This window comes from Triturus cristatus, chromosome 10 (assembly GCF_964204655.1).
Source record: "Triturus cristatus chromosome 10, aTriCri1.1, whole genome shotgun sequence".
Taxonomy (NCBI): Eukaryota; Metazoa; Chordata; class Amphibia; order Caudata; family Salamandridae; genus Triturus; species Triturus cristatus.
This window is the reverse complement of record NC_140593.1, coordinates 88,007,008-88,027,089: the sequence shown is the minus strand read 5'-3', so window position 1 is coordinate 88,027,089 and position 20,082 is coordinate 88,007,008. Positions and strand designations below refer to the sequence as shown.

The 20,082-nt window shown below is 42.8% G+C and overlaps 1 protein-coding gene and 1 long non-coding RNA gene across 2 annotated transcripts in view; one reads left to right on the top strand and one right to left on the bottom strand.

The window, feature by feature from the left end:
• LOC146788895 (uncharacterized) overlaps positions 1-20,082 on the bottom strand; it is a 151,778-nt gene that overhangs the window by 44,220 nt on the left and 87,476 nt on the right. The window lies entirely within an intron of this gene.
• LOC146788896 (receptor activity-modifying protein 1-like) overlaps positions 1-20,082 on the top strand; it is an 85,560-nt gene that overhangs the window by 50,586 nt on the left and 14,892 nt on the right. The window contains exon 3 of the mRNA XM_085629953.1: positions 4,836-4,974. Within this exon, the coding sequence (XP_085486079.1) occupies positions 4,836-4,974 (139 nt within the window). The remainder of the gene's footprint in view (positions 1-4,835; positions 4,975-20,082) is intronic.

The following is a 20,082-nucleotide window of genomic DNA, read 5'->3' as shown; positions in this document are numbered from 1 at the left end:
AACCAAAATTGAAGATGATTTAGCGGCCATGATATGGTGGCCCGCCTGGCATTACATTTATGATGGAAGTACTCTTGCTGTGTCACCTAATGCACTTTTGTCCGAAATACCTCAACAGAGTGGCAGGGACCTCCAAATATGGCAGATGGGGTACTGCAGTGCATTGGAAGTGAGGGAATTTTCATAGAAGAATTATAGGTCTGGGTTAAGATAAGATAGTTGTGCCTGTTGGACAAGAGTAAATGAAAGAAGCATGGCTAGGTGATTATATCATATGATGTAAATAGGCCAGGTGGGTAACCATGGGGAAGTAGCTATGAAATGGGAGAGTAAGAAATAGACCCAGAGCCTTCACCCTTGTAGTAAAGCAGTGTGAGAAATAATATCACATCTTAAATTGATCTTCCCTCACTACAGGGATGATTGGAAGAGGTGGCAACTTTACTTTTTTTTGCACTTTAATATAAGCTGAGCTGCAGATGCCATTAAGTCTTGCTTCTCAACCAAGCTAGATTCATCTGTGTTTTCAGAGGCGGCACAGTTATACTCTGCTGGACGATTGTATCAAACTTTTAAAGGGTTAAATGCTCTCTGTCGAGTACATTTTTAAAGATTGACTTGAAGAGTCTTGGTTATGATCGTGGGGGTGCGGGCCATCCAGGATGCTTATTCCATGAAACTGCGGACAAATAGTTTTTCTGTGCCCTGAACCTTGTGAATCTTATGATATTGTTTGTGTCCAGTAATCCTTCTGTATGCATTACATCATTCATGTCATATGATACCAAGCAGTTTTACAGTGTCTACAAGAATGGCTCGGCTGTCGCTGGGAGAGGCCCATATTGCTTTCTTGTTTGAATCAACACTTTATTTTCATATAATGCCTATTGTGCGAGACTTGTTTTTATGGATAATGCTTGTCCAAAATGAACAAATTAATCATAATAGGTAAGCAGACTTTACAATCTGGTCACATAGATGGGCAATGCACAATTGTACTAAAGAGGGCCTGGAAGATATCTTCAAGTGAGACAAATGTGCGCTGTAGAGTTCCGTACACAGTTCATTTGCTCTCTGCTCTGATGTTACAGTTACATATTACTACATTGAATGCCTCTACATACAACCAGACCATTACATCCACTTTGTTATTACCTCGACCTGTCATGTCCTCATTCTGCCATGACCTTGACCTGGCACCTTTACTATTCTGACTTCAATTCTCCCAATGTGGACTTTAAAACAATGACCTGGCAGTTTTACTACTCTATCTTCATTTATCCCAGAGTAGGTGCTAGAGTCAAGACTCTCATGTGACCCATTTACTACTCTATCTTCAGTTCTCCTAGTGTAGATGCTAGAACCATGACCTGTCAGCTTTAGTACTCTATCTTCAGTTCTCCCAGTGTAGATTCTAGGACCATCACCTCTCAGTTTTACTACTTTGTCTTCAGTTTTCCTAATTTGGATACTAGAACCATGACCTGGCAGTTTTACTACTCTATCTTCAGTTCTCCCAGTGTAGATTCTAGGACCATCACCTCTCAGTTTTACTACTTTGTCTTCAGTTTTCCTAATTTGGATACTAGAACCATGACCTGGCAGTTTTACTACTCTATCTTTAATTATCCCAGAGTACATGCTAGAACCATGACCATAACCTGGCAGTTTTGAAACTCTATCTTCATTTATCCCAATGTGGATGCTAGAACATGATCCTTATGTGACACATTTACTACTTTAACTTCAGTTCTCCCAATGTGGATGCTCGAACCATGACCCTGATATAGCAAATTTGCTGTTCTAAATTCAGATCGTCATGTGCGACTGCTAGAGCTCTGACCCCGCTGACTCACTATTCTAAATTCAATTCTCCCAATGGGAACGCTAAAGCTATGTTGAGGTCATGGAAAGCACAGGAAATGGTCAGGCTGAGGTATGGTTAGTGTTGTGGCTGCTGATGTGACAAGGCAGTGCTATGATATGGTATTAAAAGTAAAATTATCTTCTGCTGATGAATGCTACAACCCAGTTGCCACCGCTATCTATTGACAGAGGTGCTCCTTTCTTTCTCTCCTCTGTTCTCTAATAGAACCTATCAGCATTTTGCTTTAACTTCCGCAAAACAAGATCTATGTTTCTAGAGAACTGCAAACATTTACTTACTTAAGCACATGTCTGAGTCTTCTTATATTTAACGATTGCTCTTGCAGGGGATGCTGAGACATCATTCGAAGAAGATGAAGCAGATCGTAGTTATTAGAAAAGTTTGCCTACTAAAGCAATACACGCTAATATATTCATGTACAACAGACCAGAAGTGTGGCTTACACAAAACAAGTGCCGTGGAAGTAGGACTCCAAGGGTAGAAATAATCTGACTTCCTAAGATCTTTGCCCCTGAAAAGTTTCTGTTTCTATATGGGGACCATACTTTAGTACCAGTTTGTAAGCTTTTTCTGGAGCATAAGGTAGGTACCCAGGTGGGAAAATCTTATCAGGGCTTGCAAATTCTGCTCACTAAACAATTGGAATGAGATGATATCCGTGTCTGAAATGTGGGCAAAACATGCAGAGGTTGTAAAAGCTACTGATGTGCGTTACCCGCTGCACAGAAGAGTCATGGCTCCCGATGTAGTCATAGATGTATCCACACGTAGTACCTGCAGAGCTTGTGGTCTTTAGTAGCAATAGGTTGGTTAGCAATAGGTGAGAGTCAGGCTTGCCACATCTCTAATTTTAACTTCAAAAGAAAAATGCACTTTTGCACCCTTTCCAGCTCCAGATGGCCAGTCTCAGACCAGCAGTCAATGTCATATATTTCCCCGTGTAGCACCGGATTACAACACATGTGCGATGAATGGTACAAATTGCTCACCCAGTATCTATTATTTAATATTGACTTGCAGACCAAGGAATGAGAAATGATATGCTAACTATGCATGTTTCCTTCATCCTGAGGTATACAAAATGGGATGATGACCTATTTACCTGCCCTATTTACAGCAAATGTTATCTGCCGCAAACAGTGAGGTCAGACCACACCTAGCATATTAGGAGCAATTTGTGTCATACAATTTCAGATGAGTGTCTCATTTTGGACCCAAATCTGTACCAGGGGTTTCCAAAAATCAGGGTAATGGAACTCATACATGGGAAGCACCAAAGTGACACCAAAAAATGGTGGACAGAATGCTTGATTTAATCGCAGCCACTGGTAATTACTCGGGCCACAGCCCAGCCCATCGTTCTTTTGCACAACATTCCACCTCAGTTTGGACCCAGCTATATGCAAATCAGTCTTGACCCTGCTCCAATCAGAACAGTGCAGCCCAAACTGCCAAGCCAGGTCCTCCCTTAACCAAGCAAACTAGGACAGGTTTTGCCCTAGATATGGGCTCATCAGCCGGGTAAAGCTTGGTTCCAGTGATAGAGTGTGCACTAGACCCACGTCTGGGCATACCCGTTCCATTTAGGGCATCACACTTAGGTATACTAAAATTGGTCCTGGGTTCCTTGTGTTCCGGGTCAGGGAGATCCTGGCTTGGCAGTTCGGGCTGGACTGTTCCCATGAGGCACAGGGTCAGGATTGATTTGCATATGGCTCGGTCCAAACTGAGGTAGCTTGGTGAGCAAAAGAACGATGGGTTGGAGCGCTACCCCGAGTGATTGCTAGTGGTCAGGCTTATTGCAAGCAGCCTCCCATCACCTTTTGTGTGTTTCAAGCACCAAAGTGGCATCACGCTCACAGTAAGTGTATGCAAATTTCTTATTACATGAGACAAAATTAACGTGCTTCCTTATTACTGACCTAGGTCTAATTCCTATAGTTCCCTGATTTTCCTTTCCCTCTGTAATGAGCATAGGTTTTCTGTCACAAGTACCAGCTGGTTTTGAAAACTGCATGTGTTTTTTTTTCTTGCAACTATTGTATAATACAGTAATTTGTGGGCCTTTGGTAGGCATATGGATACCTTGAGTCCCTTTTAACTCTGAATGATCCAAATCACTCAGCAGGTGTGACGGAAAGGTACGAAAAATTACACTTGCATACAGAATCACACTTGCATACAATTACACTCTCATAGGAAAACATCACAAGTGTTGTTAAACCGTGTGTCACTAGTTGCCTGTAAGCGTCTTGCACAAAAGTGCATGCTTGGTGCAGAGGTTCCTCACAAGCGGTTCAACACTCACAAGGGCCCGGTCCTTGATGCTCAGATAGGCCACCTGGGGATGCAGTCTGCGTGAAGCAGATGTTCCCGTTGTTAGAGGGGCTTAGGTTATAGAACCCAATGACGACTGGTCCTACAGAATCAAGCTCCAAGCAGTAGGATTATCCTATAGGTTACAGCTGGTGCCATGATGCCAGTGTCCATGTTGTCCTTTGTCATGCCTGTTTCATCAGCACACCAGTGTGTAGTAGAGCATCGTAGCCACGTCAGTTTTCACAACGTGCATATACATAAAGCACCCTAAATAGGCATATATCGACCTTGACCCAGTATGTACTTTAACACCAGAGTAACATCAATTTTCGTACTTTTCCATAATTCCCCAGAATGCACAGCACTGTGCCCTGCAGGTAAAGCCCCAGAGCCAGGCCAGTATTTGCCTGGTATGGAAAGTACCAAAGATATGATACAGGTACGAGCTAATTGCAGATCACGAGAGACTGAGATCCCAAGGAATTTCTGTGATATTTGGACTTCACTCACCTCTTCTAAGCAGACACATAATTCAATGTTTTATTCATAGAATTGTTTTGTAGAGCGCCTGTGATGGAAGTCACTGTACCGTGAATAAGTTGCTCCCCTTTCCTGCATCTCTCCTCAGCCTACTTCCGGCCGGCGGACGGGGACAGGGTTTGCTCTGAAGTCTACCCGGAGACGCTGCTGCTCTGTTGGACGGCCTTCAACGCAGCCATGGCAGCGGTACAGGAAGAGAACTGGTGCCGCTGGCCTCTTGTCGCCAGGTCTGTAAGAGAAATGATTTCTTGACACTACCTTGGTAGAGTTCAAGCTGCGTTTCCTTGAAGCTACTTTGTGAAACCCACTAGAGTGAGGCTGGATGAAGGGGTGGATGCATGTCTGTGACAGCCCAGACTGATGATACTCTGTAAATGTGGATAGTGTTTTAAGTGTGACGTAATTCCCTACCCCCACGTGATAACGACACTGCAAAATCTCTGCTTCCTTATTTAATGCATAAAGGAATGTCCACTCGATGGAAACGTATTGAAAGTTCATTCAGAGGCAGAGATGAGGACCATAACGGTCCAGGCTGACTAACAGCTCGCGGAAGGACCACCAAAGCCAAACAATTCTAAATGACGTCGGCAGATTCAAAAGATATACCCATAATCTCCATACCATAAACAATATGCACATACAACAAAAACTGTAGAGTGAGCAATTAGAATACGATTAGGAAAACAATGTGAATAATAAATATTGATCAGGGGCAGTATTACACAAGCACCCCCCCTTCCCCCAGGGCACAATGAGAGTTTGCGCCTGCTTTACGTGCCACCAGGCACTTAGGTATAGGCCTGGGCGAAAATTTCGTTCCGTTCGCGGAAATTGCGATAATTTGACATTTTCGCGTTCCGCGGAGAGCGCGAAAATGTCAAAAATTCCGGTTTCCGCAGCTTGGCGATAATTTGTTCCTTGCTCGCGCTGTAAAATAATACATTCTCGCGCGCGCGCGATCGCCTTACCTGAATCCCTGCGTTCGCCGACAAGTTTTCTTGATCCGGTCGCGTTCTCCATGAGATGTTGTATTGTTTTTAGCCATTGCGCTGTCTCGCGCCCGCAGTGACGTCATGCGTCGCGCGATCACGTCTTTCTTCTCGCGATCATGCACCGCGAGACAACTCAAAACAAGATGGCCGTGCCCGCAAGCAACCGCATGGGTAAGTTGGCGACCCGCAACCATGCAGAAAATCTTGCGAACATGCCGGAAAAAAACTTCCGCATCTTCACGATATTTCCGCTTGTTTGCGATAATTTTAAACATTTTCGCGATAATTTGCGAAAGTTAATTTCGCAAATTCCGCCCACCCCTACTTAGGTATACATATCCTTGTGCGGCCTCTTTTGTAATACAGATAGTACTTGCGCACACACAGCACCGGTGCTATCATTACAAGGCATTCCCTCAATTGCATGGGGGTGTGTCCACCTGCAAATGAGGGAATCACTGTGCCCACGCCGTATTATCAATGTGTGCACAGATGCAAACATGCCTTTATAAGGCGCACTTTCAGTGCACCACAAAAAGGTGGCTCTCTTTCAGTGCCCTTTCTAAATGCAGCCTTCTACAGGGATAAAAGGGGGTTGCTTGGACCTCCCAGATACCCCCTTGCAGTCACTCACTGCACCCGCCTGCAAGGAGATCTCTAATCCCTTTTAAAAGTGCTGGCACATTGTCGCCTACACAGAGAAACACTGAGCATCTTTTATACAGCGGCTCCGTATTTCTCTTGAATGTGCTGCCCGGGGGGCAGCGCGAGTTTGCGGCTGCCACGAAGGCAGCACATTCTTCCTGATCGGGTGCACTTCCATGCTTGTACTCGGCGCATCTGCTTTAAGGTGCGCCCTAGCGCAAATATGCAAAGTGCACCCTATCTGTAATACGAGTCCAGGTATTTAAAAATTAAAGTAACCATGTGCACTGTGCATGAGATGCATACCACGCATAGTAATCTTGCTCTACAAAAATTATATTGCAACAGAAATTACAAATCATTGACAGTTCAATATAACTCATCCAAACTGGTCTTCTCCTTGCATGCTTGGAATTCTATGGCAGGACCGGAGGCTTCAGATTAGGCTGTATCTTTCTCCCATTTATTACACTCCAGCAGCCTTACAAAGAACCACAACGTATATTGAAACTACATTTCCAATGAACACAGGAAAAAGGGAAACAGAATAAAAAGTCCAAACAGCATCAAGCCAATCCTGTGCAAGGACGCCTCATAACTTCCCCTGCGGACACTCTATCTCCCTCTTTCTTCGCTGCTCCAGCAGCATTAAGACGAGTGACTTTATTTTTCTTCATTCTGATTCTTAGATTACTGTGTTTTTATCTGTATTGCCTTCGCGATATAGTGAAACTTGTGGGTCTTTGCCTTGTGTGTCTTTTGATCTGCCATTACCACCATTCCATTTAGAAGATCGGCCGCAGGAGCGTTTTTCCGCTCCTTCGAGGCCGCGACTGGGCGGAATTTGCGAAATTAACTTTCGCAAATTATCGCGAAAATGTTTAAAATTATCGCAAACAAGCGAAAATATCGCGAAGATGCGGAAGTTTTTTTCCCGCATGTTCGCGAGATTTTCTGCATGGTTGCGGGTCGCCAACTTACCCATGTGGTTGCTTGCGGGCGCGGCCATCTTGTTTTGAGTTGTCTCGCGGTGCATGATCGCGAGAAGAAAGACGTGATCGTGCGACGCATGATGTCACTGCGGGCGCGAACTGTCGTGAGACAGCGCGAATGGCTAAAAACAATACAACATCTCATGGAGAACGCGACTGGATCAAGAAAACTTGTCGGCGAACGCAGGGATTCAAGTAAGGCGATCGCGCGCGCGCGAGAATGTATTATTTTACAGCGCGAGCAAGAAACAAATTATCGCCAAGCTGTGGAAACCGGAAATTTTGACATTTTCGCGCTCTCCGCGGAACGCGAAAATGTCAAATTATCGCAATTTCCGCGAACGGAACAAAATTTTCGCCCCGGCCTAATGAAAATGACATGAAAGAAGCAGTCTAGACCGTCCACGAATACTTACATCAGAAGGTTTAGCCTGAAAAACACTCTTAAAACAGCTCCATTTATGTTTTACAGACAGAGTTCCTGATTTAGATTTTGCCAAATATCATGTCTGTCGAAATATAGATCCCATTATATCCTATGGAATTTATATTTCGGCAGACATGATATCCATCACCGTTGTGACGGAGTAACCCATCCGCCAAGATTTAATACCTTCGCTGCAAAGGAACCATTCTCAGGACTTACTACATTTTTGCAATTTGATTGCATGTCTCCAACATCTCCGAACAAATCTATAAAACTCATTGTGCCATTTACCTCTGGATGATGCTGTCACTGCCACTCTTGCTAAATTATTTTCTGTGATCCTTCCTGAAACTCATCCAGTGTCTCATCCTTCATTACACATTTCATGACACATTGTACATTCCATACACGTCCATCCTGAGTTACTACTGTGTGGCATCTGACCGTAACTGCTTTAATGGACTTGCCAAGCTTACAACAACCTTTGCAGATCCAGTCAGATTTCAAGATGCTCACCCAGCTGTCAGTGTTTTTTTTTTATTTAAAGGACTGATTGATGGTTTTGGGCCTATGTGCAAGTCTTTAAAGATGAGAGCCCTAAACAAAAATACAATATTTCATGAAATCCAGAGAAACCGCATAGGAAAATCTACACTGTAAAATCCACACAAATCAAGGTTTAAAGTGCAATCTATGAAGGCGTATTTTGTCTAAGTATGATTACAGAAGACATAATGATTTATTTTAGTCAATCAATTTAAAATACCCAAATATGTAAATCAATTTAAACCAGCATGGGCAGTGAAAGCTGAGCCCTATCTAGATAATAATTAGAATTGAATATGGTCTAAGACAAAGCAAACAATGAGACAAATGGCTTTCTTTCATAAGGACTGCTCTATAAAATTGGAGGAGCGGATATAGATGCATTCTAAGTACATAATGATAAACAGACTAACATGGAGTCTGCTCCCTTAGGAACCAGAATCGTAGTTGTGTTTCACATCCAAAAAGGAGCCTTAATATACATTTTAAACAAAGAAAACTGTACGGTCAGTGTAGTTTGACATAAAGATACATTAAACTAACCAATAATAAAACAGATGACTAACCCTGCATTATGTTTCATAAGAGAAAACAAAAGTACATTCACAATATAAACAGCACCTCTGTCCGGTTGTAGGAAATGGCCTTTAATTGTTCCAGACAGACCTGTTCTTTCCTCAGGAACAACATGATCAGAAAATATTGCATTTACAAATGTTACAGTGCGAGCAAGACTGTAGAACAAATAGAATTTAATATAATTAATAAAACGCTGGAGGTCACAATTGCAACTCTCAGTGCACAGGCAGAGACACATGAAAGCATACCATCTTTTAACTTGCACATCACACGCACTTGAAGGTGCATTTGAAAACTTGACTCGCCCGCTCATGTCAATTTCAGAAATCCATTGTATTTAACACAGTGCAAACAGTACATTTACGATTCTATCATGTTAATTAAAGCACATAATTATTGTTTTGAAATTTGCTACCACTCAGTGTTCCATCTTAAATCATGTTTTAAAACACTGTAAGCTTAGCTGCCACTCTTCAGGAATCTTATCAGTTTCACAGCTGGAGATTACTCTTGATGTTATCTCTTTTTTTACCACTATTGATTCAACTGTGGCACAATAGCCTTATCTTTTATCTCACAAACTCTTTCCATTCCACCTCATAGCTTCATACCAAAACCACACAATCTTTGAGGACTATTAAAACCAAAGTGTCCTTTGGTGCCTCTGCCTACTAAAAACTTCCGTAAGCCATTCAAAGACAATTCCTATGGTTTTATGGCTGACAAATGTCTCCTCCCACAAAGGCCCGTAAGCTCCCCAACAACTCTCTTTCTATCACTGTATATCTTCTTTCAGTGGCATTGAGAGTTCTGGAAGCAAATTTCATACTCCATTCACCCTTTCCTGACCTCTGAAACTGAACTACCCTCACACCATTGAAACTGGAATCCACTGCCCAATAGACTATTTTCCTGCACAGAATGGTTTGAAATTTGGTGCCTCAATTTTATCCCACTTGACTTGTTCAAAGGTTCTTTGCTCTATATCTGTCACAAATTCGGTGTTCTTACTTAACAATAGTCTCAAATGCTGCATGTTGTCTGAAAACTTGTTCACAAATGTGTTGGAGTGCTTACATAACTCTGCAAATGTGCAGTTGGGTCTCACATCCAAATTGGAACCTTATTAAACTTTTTAAACAAAGAAAATTGTTCAGTCAGTGTAGTTTGACATAAAGATACGTTAAACTAACCAATAATAAAACAGAAAATACATCATATGGTAAAATGACTTTTGCTCCATATCTAATAACCAAATGAGAGCAATGTTTCTAAATTGTCTGGGGCCGACGATTTGAGTCAGGGATCTGCCAAAGCAAATTTAGGAATAACACCTCCACTTGAAAATCATGTGGCCTAAATAATCTACTTTATCTTGGAATATATTACATTTCTCAATTTTGAGGGTTAATCTATACCAGTTCATATGCTTACAAACCTCCTGTATATGCTCCGCATGTTCCCTTTCAGTTTTGGAGAACACAGATATGTCATCCTGAAAGCACTTAGCGTAGGTCTCAACATTTCGGAAAAAGTGAAATATGGCCCTTTGAAATACAAAGGTCGCTGAGTCCAATCCAAAAGGCATCCTCAAGAATTGAAACAGGCCAAAAGATGTAAGAAAAGCAGTGAGATGCTTAGAATCTGAAGTCAGTGGCACTTGATGATCCACAGAGCACAGATACAGAATGGAAAATCACTTAACCCCTTCAAAGGTGGATACAAACTAATTTATTTTAGGTAACAGATGACAATCAATAAAAATGCTGTTGTTTACAGTTTTCTCAACTTATTGTCTGCTTTCTCTCTAAAACAATTGGTGAAAACCCTTTCAGTCAAATCCACCTCTTCAATCACCTTTTCATGTACCAGCCTCTCCAAAGACCCTTTAGTTCTCACCTAACGCTTATCGATATATCTCTCAACTTCTATTTTATTGGTTCTGCACTGGATTTCAATTTAATTTTGTGCAATAAGCCTTTCAATAATTCACGCTCTTTAGAGAACACATTGGAATCTGTCCCCTTAGCCATTTGTCTCTCCTGTATTTTATCAAAACCGGGACCTGTTTCTCACTTCTTGAGTTCAAGATGATGTCTGGCTTCCATGAGTCTTTTCATCCAAGTACATTTAGCCATTTTATGGGGACATACATTTTTCTGCCAGAAGTTCTGTAATAAAAACTAAGAATAATCCTGCAAAACCCCATTATATCATTTGAACTCCCATCAAAGGCTTCAGCCACAGCATCGGATGGTTCCAGATAATTTTTAGAAATAAATTCACCAAAGGTTTCCTTGAACACATCTATGGTAGAGCTCATCCGTGTAGATGCAGTATCAGCCACAAGAGCCAATGTCTTCCCTAAAACAACACTTGACACATAGGTGGTGTCCTTACTTTGGTCCTCTATCTCACTCCGTGCTTCCTTACAGTCATTAACAGCTATTAGAACATTGGAATGTTGGCAGCTCCATTGAAAACAATGGAGTGCTCCGGGCTTATAATGGCTGGTATAAGCCCGGAGCGCCAACATTCCAATGTGTCTTTGTTCACAGCTCTGGCTGTGAACAAAGACTTCAGGGAGCCTGAGGGGATTTCAATCCCCTCGCGCTCCCTGAAGGCTTCGTTTTGTTAGAACATTCTGCCCTCTAGTGGCAGAATGTTCTAATAGCCTTATAACCCTTCGTAGCAGGGCTATACCGGCTTTTAACGTCCCGCTGCTGTTGTTAAAGTACCTCGCCTTCGGCTCGGGCCTTTAACGCTACAGCGGGCCTTTAACAGCCGGTATAGCCCGCTACGGTGGCCTATAAGGCTATGATATAAAACCTTTCAAAGCACAATTACATTCAATGTATTAGGCTGAGCCACAACATCCTTACCCTCATTCACCTAGGCCTCTTCTTGCTTTATTTATTTTCTTAGAAGCTCTGCACATTTTAGCAAAGTGTCAAGACCTACCAGCATTTTTCACTCTTTGTCAATGACAGGATACAATTTTGATGATGCCAGATGGCTTATACTGCCAAATTCGTACCACATAGGACTATGGTCATTTGTTTTGTACACAGTGTTCCGATTTGTTTATTTCCAATCCACATTCATCTTTTGGACTGCTCACTCACCTCAGCAGTCAGATTCACATCTTGTGACTTAGGATGCCCTATTACCCAAAGTTGCTCCTGAATCTTCTTACTCCTCACATACACAACACTCTGATCGATGATCAATATGTTTGTCATGGACCCACAATTACATGGCATGGAAAGACCCTCCAGGGCAGGCAAAATTTGTCAAAGGATTTACCTTCATGTTTTACTGTAGTGTAAAATTAATATCTATCAATTGCCAAGCTAACATTGGATTTAAATCTCTTTAAATAACAACTTCGACAACTTATATAAATTAAGTTTCATCTCTCCTATTCAATGGAATAGGTGAGTCTTACTTAGCCTGCAGAAATATTGGTAGAGACCCCAACTGCAGGATGAAACCAAACCCCTACACAAGGGAAAGAGAGCGAACAATTCCATTAAAGATATGAGCAGATATCAATCAGCAGTATCAGTATCAATATCAGTAGCAATAGAGAGTCAATACAACAGTGGGCGGAATTCGCGTAATCGCGTTACGCAAATCTCTGCGAAACGGTAAAAAATCTCCGCGAACACGCATTAAATTCCGCGAACACGCGGAATTGCTTGTTCGCGATGCTTTTTTCCTGTTCACAATCGCTGTTTGCGTGCTCGGGGAGAAATATCTCGCGAACACGCATTTTGAGAACGCGAACAAGCCAAAAATTCCGCAAAGTCGAGGAAAGCCGAATTTTGGGCAATTTCGCGTTCTCCGCGGAACGCGAAATTACCCAAATTCCGCAAATTCCGCGAGCGGAACGGAATTTACAGCCCAGGCCTATCCTGACACCAATGCACTCTCCTTAAAGAGCAGTATAGTCAATGCAAGTTATAAGATGTGTAATTGTAACGATGTGTGCACATCACAGATTGTCGAAACACTACATAAAAGAATAACACTCAGAAAGTTATATACATTAAAAGAATGGAGCTCAGTAAGGACCAAAGCATTTTTCATAATTCCATCAATACTAGACAACCATTGTCTCCTACAAAATTCACAGACCTTGCATTACTCTTGGAGAGCCGACAACATGCGATGGCCTGGAAGAACCCTTGTGGTGCTAGCCTTGTACTGTGGTGTTCAGAGGTAGACAAATGGGTGGAGTGCAAAAGCACAACCCTGCAGTGGGAGGCATAGCACAGACTTTGATCACTGGACCATGCGCAGGCATGGGACACTACACTATGGGACTGTCTCCAGGTGGATGACTCGTCAGTCTTTAGTTGCTCCCCGAGAGTTCAGAGGGAGACTTTGATTGATTGCGTGTACCTCTTCCCACCAACTGGGCGTACTCATCAAGGGGCATATCAACAACAACCGGCGATAATTATCGCTAAGCGCACTTAGCGCTAGGATAATTATCGCCGGCTAGCGCCGATTTTTATCGCTGAGATAGCGTGCTATTAGCTACGCTTATCTCATCAGCGATAAAAATCCTGGCGCTAACTGCCTAACGTGAGATTATTGCTGAAAACCCAGCGATAATCTCACGTTAGCTAGTTGATAGGGACTCACAAACTTAGCCATGATATCCACCTTTCATAGGATATCATGGCTAAGTCAGTCCTGAGCAGGTGTAAGGAAAGTAGCGATAACACGGGTTATTGCTACTTTTCCTGACGCTATGCTTCATAGCGTTAGGCTTGCTGATAGGAGAAATGTCGCTTAGCGACATTTCTTCTATCATGCCCGGTCAGGAACGCCCACTTTGCATCTCATTAGAGATGCAAAGCTGGGCGTTAGGAATCCTGACGCTAAAGCAAGGTTTCACGCGTTAGCGTGACCTTGCTGATTAGGCGATAAAATTATCGCCGCTTTTCGGCCGAAAACGGCCGCAAAAGCGGCGATAATTTTTTATCGCCTGCTTGTTGATATGCCCCAAAATGTGCTCACCAAACTTACACATTCCCCTATTTTGCTAGGCCCTACCTCTCCTCACTTTTCCCCTTTTCTCTTTGTTGCTCTTTATTGATTTTGTTTGTGGTTTTTCTTGCAATAGTGGGTAAACCTCGTACATTGATCCACCTCCTCTAAGAGACACTGCTGCTTGACCAGGGTCAGACTATATTGGACCCTCACCACTCGCATCGCGAGACTGTTGTACAGATCTTGTTGTTTGATTTGTGCAAAATTGGGCGGGAAAACAGAGCGGTGTGACTGTATAGTAACTTATCCTATGTGCATGGAAGCTAATAAATTATGTTTTTAAAAAAAAAAAAACATTGTTATCTTCTTATGAATAGAGGATGGCCTTGATGGTTGTCACAAAATAACTTTAGGCTGCACAGAACGTTCTGTGAATGCTAGAGGAAGCCTCAGTCCTCACACACAGCAAAGGTCCATGGGAAGATTGAAACAACTCCACTTCGATGGCTCCATGGATCAGCAATCAGGTTGATCAAATGCAGTGCTGAGGTATACTTGAGAATGATCCCACTGTGCAGGCTTCAGGAACGTGGCCTCAGACCACAGAGAACATCCGCTCCTGATTCCGTCGAAGTTAATAAAAATCAATTTCTTGCAGACTGCACTAGGGGTGGGCGGAATTTGCGTAATCGCGTTACGCAAATCTCCGCGAAACGGTAAAAAATCTCTGCGAACACGTAGAAATTCCGCGAACACGTGGAATTGCTTGTTCGCGATACTTTTTTCCTGTTCGCGATCGCTGTTTGCGTGCTCGGGGTGAAATATCTCGCGAACACGCATATTGAGAACGCGAACAAGCAAAAAATTTCGCGAAGTCGCGGAACGCAGATTTTTGGGCAATTTCGCGTTCTCCGCGGAACGCGAAATTGCCCAAATTCCGCAAATTCCGTGAGCGGAACGGAATTTACCGCCCAGGCCTAGACTGCACCCACACCTGTGCTGAAACCACCAGATAGGCACAGTTACAAATTGACATTTTCATCACCCCAACTGTGAAATGATGACATTGAGGTGGCAGGAACTGGTAAATTGCTTATTCCAACAAATAATTTACAATGGCAAAAGCAAACCATAGCATTTTAAGAACACGCGCACATAGCAAAGGGCCTAAGAAACAAACCCTGATGTATCACAAAGCCTTTTCAAAGGGTCAGTGTGCAGTAACGTAATCCTCACGTGCCTCTCCTATGGACATGCAGTGTTTTGCTGGTCTGCTCACAAAACTTTGGCCAGATTCTCAGAAGCGGTTGTATGGCAATACAACGCATTGCATACCTTTACCGCGCATCATTTACCATGCAATTTTTTAACACTCATTGCCTTTACCATGAATGCCTTTACCACGTAAGGTAAGTTTATTAAAGATAGGTTAAATCCATATGTATGTATATATTTTTACATTATTAAAATGTTTCCTTTTTATTTTTATTTGGAGGAGACCCCTATACTTTCATTTTAATTGTCTTTTTTTTTCAAATTGGAGGAAACTGCTAACAACCCCCTGTTTTTAACCTTACCACCCTATGCCCCCACCTGCCCCATAACCCTAAAACACCCTTACCACCCTATACCCTTACCCACCCCTAAAACACCCATACCCCGCTATACCTTTATCCAACCTATATCCTATAACACATTTACCACCATATATCTCTACCCACTCCTAAACACTAAACTGCCCTTACTACCCTATACCCCCACCAATCCCTAAACCCTAAAACACCCATACCATCCTATAGCCCTACCCACTTATAAACCCTAAAACAGCCGTACCACCGTATACCCATACCCACCCCTAAACTCTAAAATATCCTTACCAATCTATATCCCTACCCACCCCTAAACCCTATTGATATATGTATGTATATACATACAAACACACATACCTTACATATACTTACCTTTAATGGTAAAGGCATGCGTGGTAAAGGCACATACCTTACGTTACCTTACTTTAAATATACTTGCCATGCATGTTAAAGGCATGCCTGGCAAGGTCCTGGTATTGTGTTGTATCGTCTCTTATTTGGGTGCTGCCCTTTCCAGGATTTTTCATGACTATGATAATATTGAATTTATCTGTCTGTGCTCTCTGAACAAGTGTAAAGTGCTCTGATACCCAAAAGGGTCATGTTCACGCTATATAAAACTTTCACAATAAAAATAAATAAAAATATGTGTGGCATTGCATGGTAAAGGCATTGTGTGGTAAAGGATGCTTGGTAAAGGCATGCAGGGTATTGCTTGGATTGTAAAGGCTGTTTCCAGTCAGTGGCCCTCTCTCCAATCCCTGTAGAATCCACTCCAGTTATGCATAAGGGGTGGGGTATGGTGGAGTGTTCCACTGCCTCTTTCTCCCTTGTTCCCGCCATTCTGCCATCGCTCACACAGAATCTACCTCAGACTTCCCATGGGGCAAAGAAGGATGTGCACTCCCTCCACTCCCAACGGTCCCACCTAAAGAATGAGAGCAGTGGCCCCTGTGTCACTACTTCAATAGCGATGGTGACATCAAGCATGGCTGCTCTTGGATGCCCACTCTGCTGATTGCTTTCCTAGGAGATGGAGGACCTCTCTAAGCTGACAACTGCCCTGGTGTGGCTGGCTACAGCACTCCATCCTCACCCCTCAGGAAAAGGGGTGGAAAACATCCATTCAACCTATCCCTTGAACAAACATGGGGATGAGTTATTTGTTGGCGTACATGGGTGTGTAGCTCATAAAGCCCTATGGCCCCTGGGAAGCATGCAATTCAGTGTAAACTTTTTTCTTTTTAAATCCTTCTTAGTTTTTGGGAACAATGGGAGATATTAAAAATGGAAACACTTTTGAAAGTGCTGAACTACATCAATTTTGTAACTGTAGATTGAGAACAATTATTGAAGTTCTTTAAATGTCATACGTTGTCACTTTTAAGAGTGTTTGATTTTACTAATCTCACAGAGTGATCGCAAACACTGAGCAAACTCATTATTCATTTTTAGAGGTATAATGCTGGAACCATTGATGCGTTATTGCAGCTACTGAAGATGCATACTTTCAGGGACTCACTTCACGGCACCAGTATTGATGCCCAATACTGCCTGAGACCATCGGTACTCATCAATAGGTGGGCAATTCAGCCTCAGTGCCTGGGGCTAGTAATCCTTATTGCTTCCAAGGGGCCACCAAGCCGCCTTATTGTCTTGACTAAAGCTACCATAAAAGGATACAATCAATAATACAAGCAGCTGAGTAAAACACACATGTGATGCAGATAAAAGATCCAATGAACAATGAATCATTTTAAGAACATCATATAGAGCAAATCGGTATTCAGTCAGGTCTCGACTGCCTTGACATCCAGGCAGCCTGTAAAAAAATGATCACTGCAAATAAAACGTGAACGTTAGGCAGCATCTGCAAATAAACGAGACACACCTGGGTAAATTTTGAATTTTTAGCAGAGGGCCTTAAAACTGCTTCCTGGGCCTGCTAAAATAATCCCAAAACATTACAAAATGTAGGGTGTCCTGGGGAGACCGGTTGTCGCAGCCGCAGGGCAACCTACATCCTGAATGAACCCAACCACAAGGTGAGACCAAGAGGTGTGACAATTGACCAAATCAAAATCTTGCCAATAATAATCTGTCTTGCCTGTTGGAGACCAGAACTAAATAGTGCTCCATGCCATGAACTGTTTTAAGGAGCAAATGGTGTCTCACCAAGGCCCGCTCAAGAAACAACCCTTTTACAACCTTTAAATCTTGGGATGTCAATGAATGGGGACTCATAAATATGTCCTGTCTTCCTAAGGAGGTAAAAGCTCCCTTCCCATAGGTTAACCAAGGGATTCTGTGGGCAGCATTGAAGGACAAGCAATCCGATAAAATCAGCCTATTAAGCTGTAGATCCTCCTTAGTCCAGATTGTTATCCAGCAATGTAAGGGACTAAGAGCGACTAGGTCTGCTATGCAAAGGCAACCCAGCTATAGATGGACTGAAAAAGCCGGTGTGGATTGTGGAACTTGGACAAGTCCTGGCTCTTTGACTGAACTGGAGGAGACCCAACCTACCCCACTCCCCCCCAAGCGATTGATTAATTGGAACCTGGACCAGTCACCTTAAAATTTCTATTACCTCGATTGTGTCCGTTTTTGCGTACCCCCAGATCTCGCTACCATACTGAGTGTGAGAGAAGCATTTCGTTTGGTAGATCTGAAGTGAGACTTGGGGTCACCATGAGCCCATCCTGCTTGCAAAACTGGCCACACCCCGATGGTTTTGGCAAGATCAGCACACTTTCCCTCCAAAATAGGTTTCCAGTACTGCCCTTGAATTAGTAGCAAACATAAAGACAATGGATTATGATCACTGGATGTGGTGTGAATAATAATAAAATCAGAAATATACAAGAAGAGGGGAGCAGAACCAAAAATAAAATCAATAATCAAAGTACATCCCCTACCCTTAAAAGTTGGGACAAGGCAGGGTTTGGCAAGTTGAGCAATTTATCCAGTCCAAACACAAGGTTGGGTATTTCAGGAATCGCACCAAGCCAGCTTTAGAGTGAACCTTTGGATAGCATTCATTTAGATATAGGAGAGTCAGATGCTAAGGGGCTTTCACACGGATAGTCCCCGCTAGCATGATCAACTCACTCCCTCTGCCCTCCCCAATATCCATCCTGGATGTCAATTTCATATTAAAACCTTGGTGGCTGGAGGTCCCATCAATACCAACATTAGCATTGTAGAAAGTTTACGAGTAAAATATTAGCAAATCCTGGAAGTGAAATAATCATCAGGATCGAGAAACTTGGCAAATAACCAGCCAACATTTCATGACAATATACCTAAATGTGAATCAGTGAGGGGCACCACGCGGGGAAAGACAGGGGAGGTGGGGAGGTTGGAAGGGCATGGGGGCAGCTGCCAAAGAGTTGAGGGACAGAGACAAAGAGGGTGATAAATCTTTACCTCCCAGTCAGTCACACTGCTCCATATTGCCCAAAGTGGCAAATTGATTTGAGAGGTTCACAGGTAAAAGCTGCCCAGTTGTCATTCAAAACCTCCCCTGTTACCCTTTCCTCTGCCACCTCTGTGCCACAAAAGGATGACACACTGTTGTGTTCTGTGGTAGAGGTAGACACTGGTAGCCAAGTAGATTTAACACGTACCTTTAATCTGTAGTCGGTTCGAGTACATCCAGATGGTAGGTAAGTACATCAGACAGGTAGTCCAGGTAACAGGTGAAGTATAAGTAGATTAGCCAGTAGTCAAGCCATTAGTTCCAGGTAGTAGGAAACCCATTGTAGTAGCAAACCCCACCAGGAGCAGCCTGCCTGCTGCTCAGCCCCTCTCTCTCTAACTGTCATTCCTCACTCACACAGACACCCAACATTCCATGCATCACTGCATTCCCAACATTCTACAGTAAACATGCACATTGGCTGAGCAGCAGGAAGAAAGGATGAAGTGTTGAAAATAGAATAACTATGCAGGGCATAACACATCCCTTTCCTTTTAAAAGAAAACAAAAAGTAACAATGCTGCAAAAGAAGAACTATACATAGAAATAGTTAATAACCCAAGGATGTGAAATAAAGTAAACACCACGGGAGGGTCAGAGCTATTTTTAACAGAGAGAATGGATGCCTTACAAACATCAATGGAGTAAAATAACCCATCCTCTCTCAGTAAATACAATGAGCAAAGTTCCTTGTAAATTGCAGAGGGTAAAGACAAACCCGCAACTACAATCCCTTCTGAAAGGGAACACATCAATAGACAAGATTCCTCACGTAAGGAAACTTACATTTGCTGTGAAAGAGGAGCTAAAAACCAAACTTCCACCCCTCATACGAGGTACTAACATTAGGCACTGTGACCCATAAAGTCCAGTAAGACTTTATACAAGAATATGGGACCATAAACTATGTAAATATACCCTGAGTAGGGAAACCGTACCCATAAACCCAAAACCCACTCAGTGTAAGGGTTACATGAAATGTAGATTGGAGAAATCCCCAAAACATACCCTACGTAGGGGTTACCTAATAAACAACTGTAAATGGGAATCTTACCCAAGTACAAAACCAACCCAGTG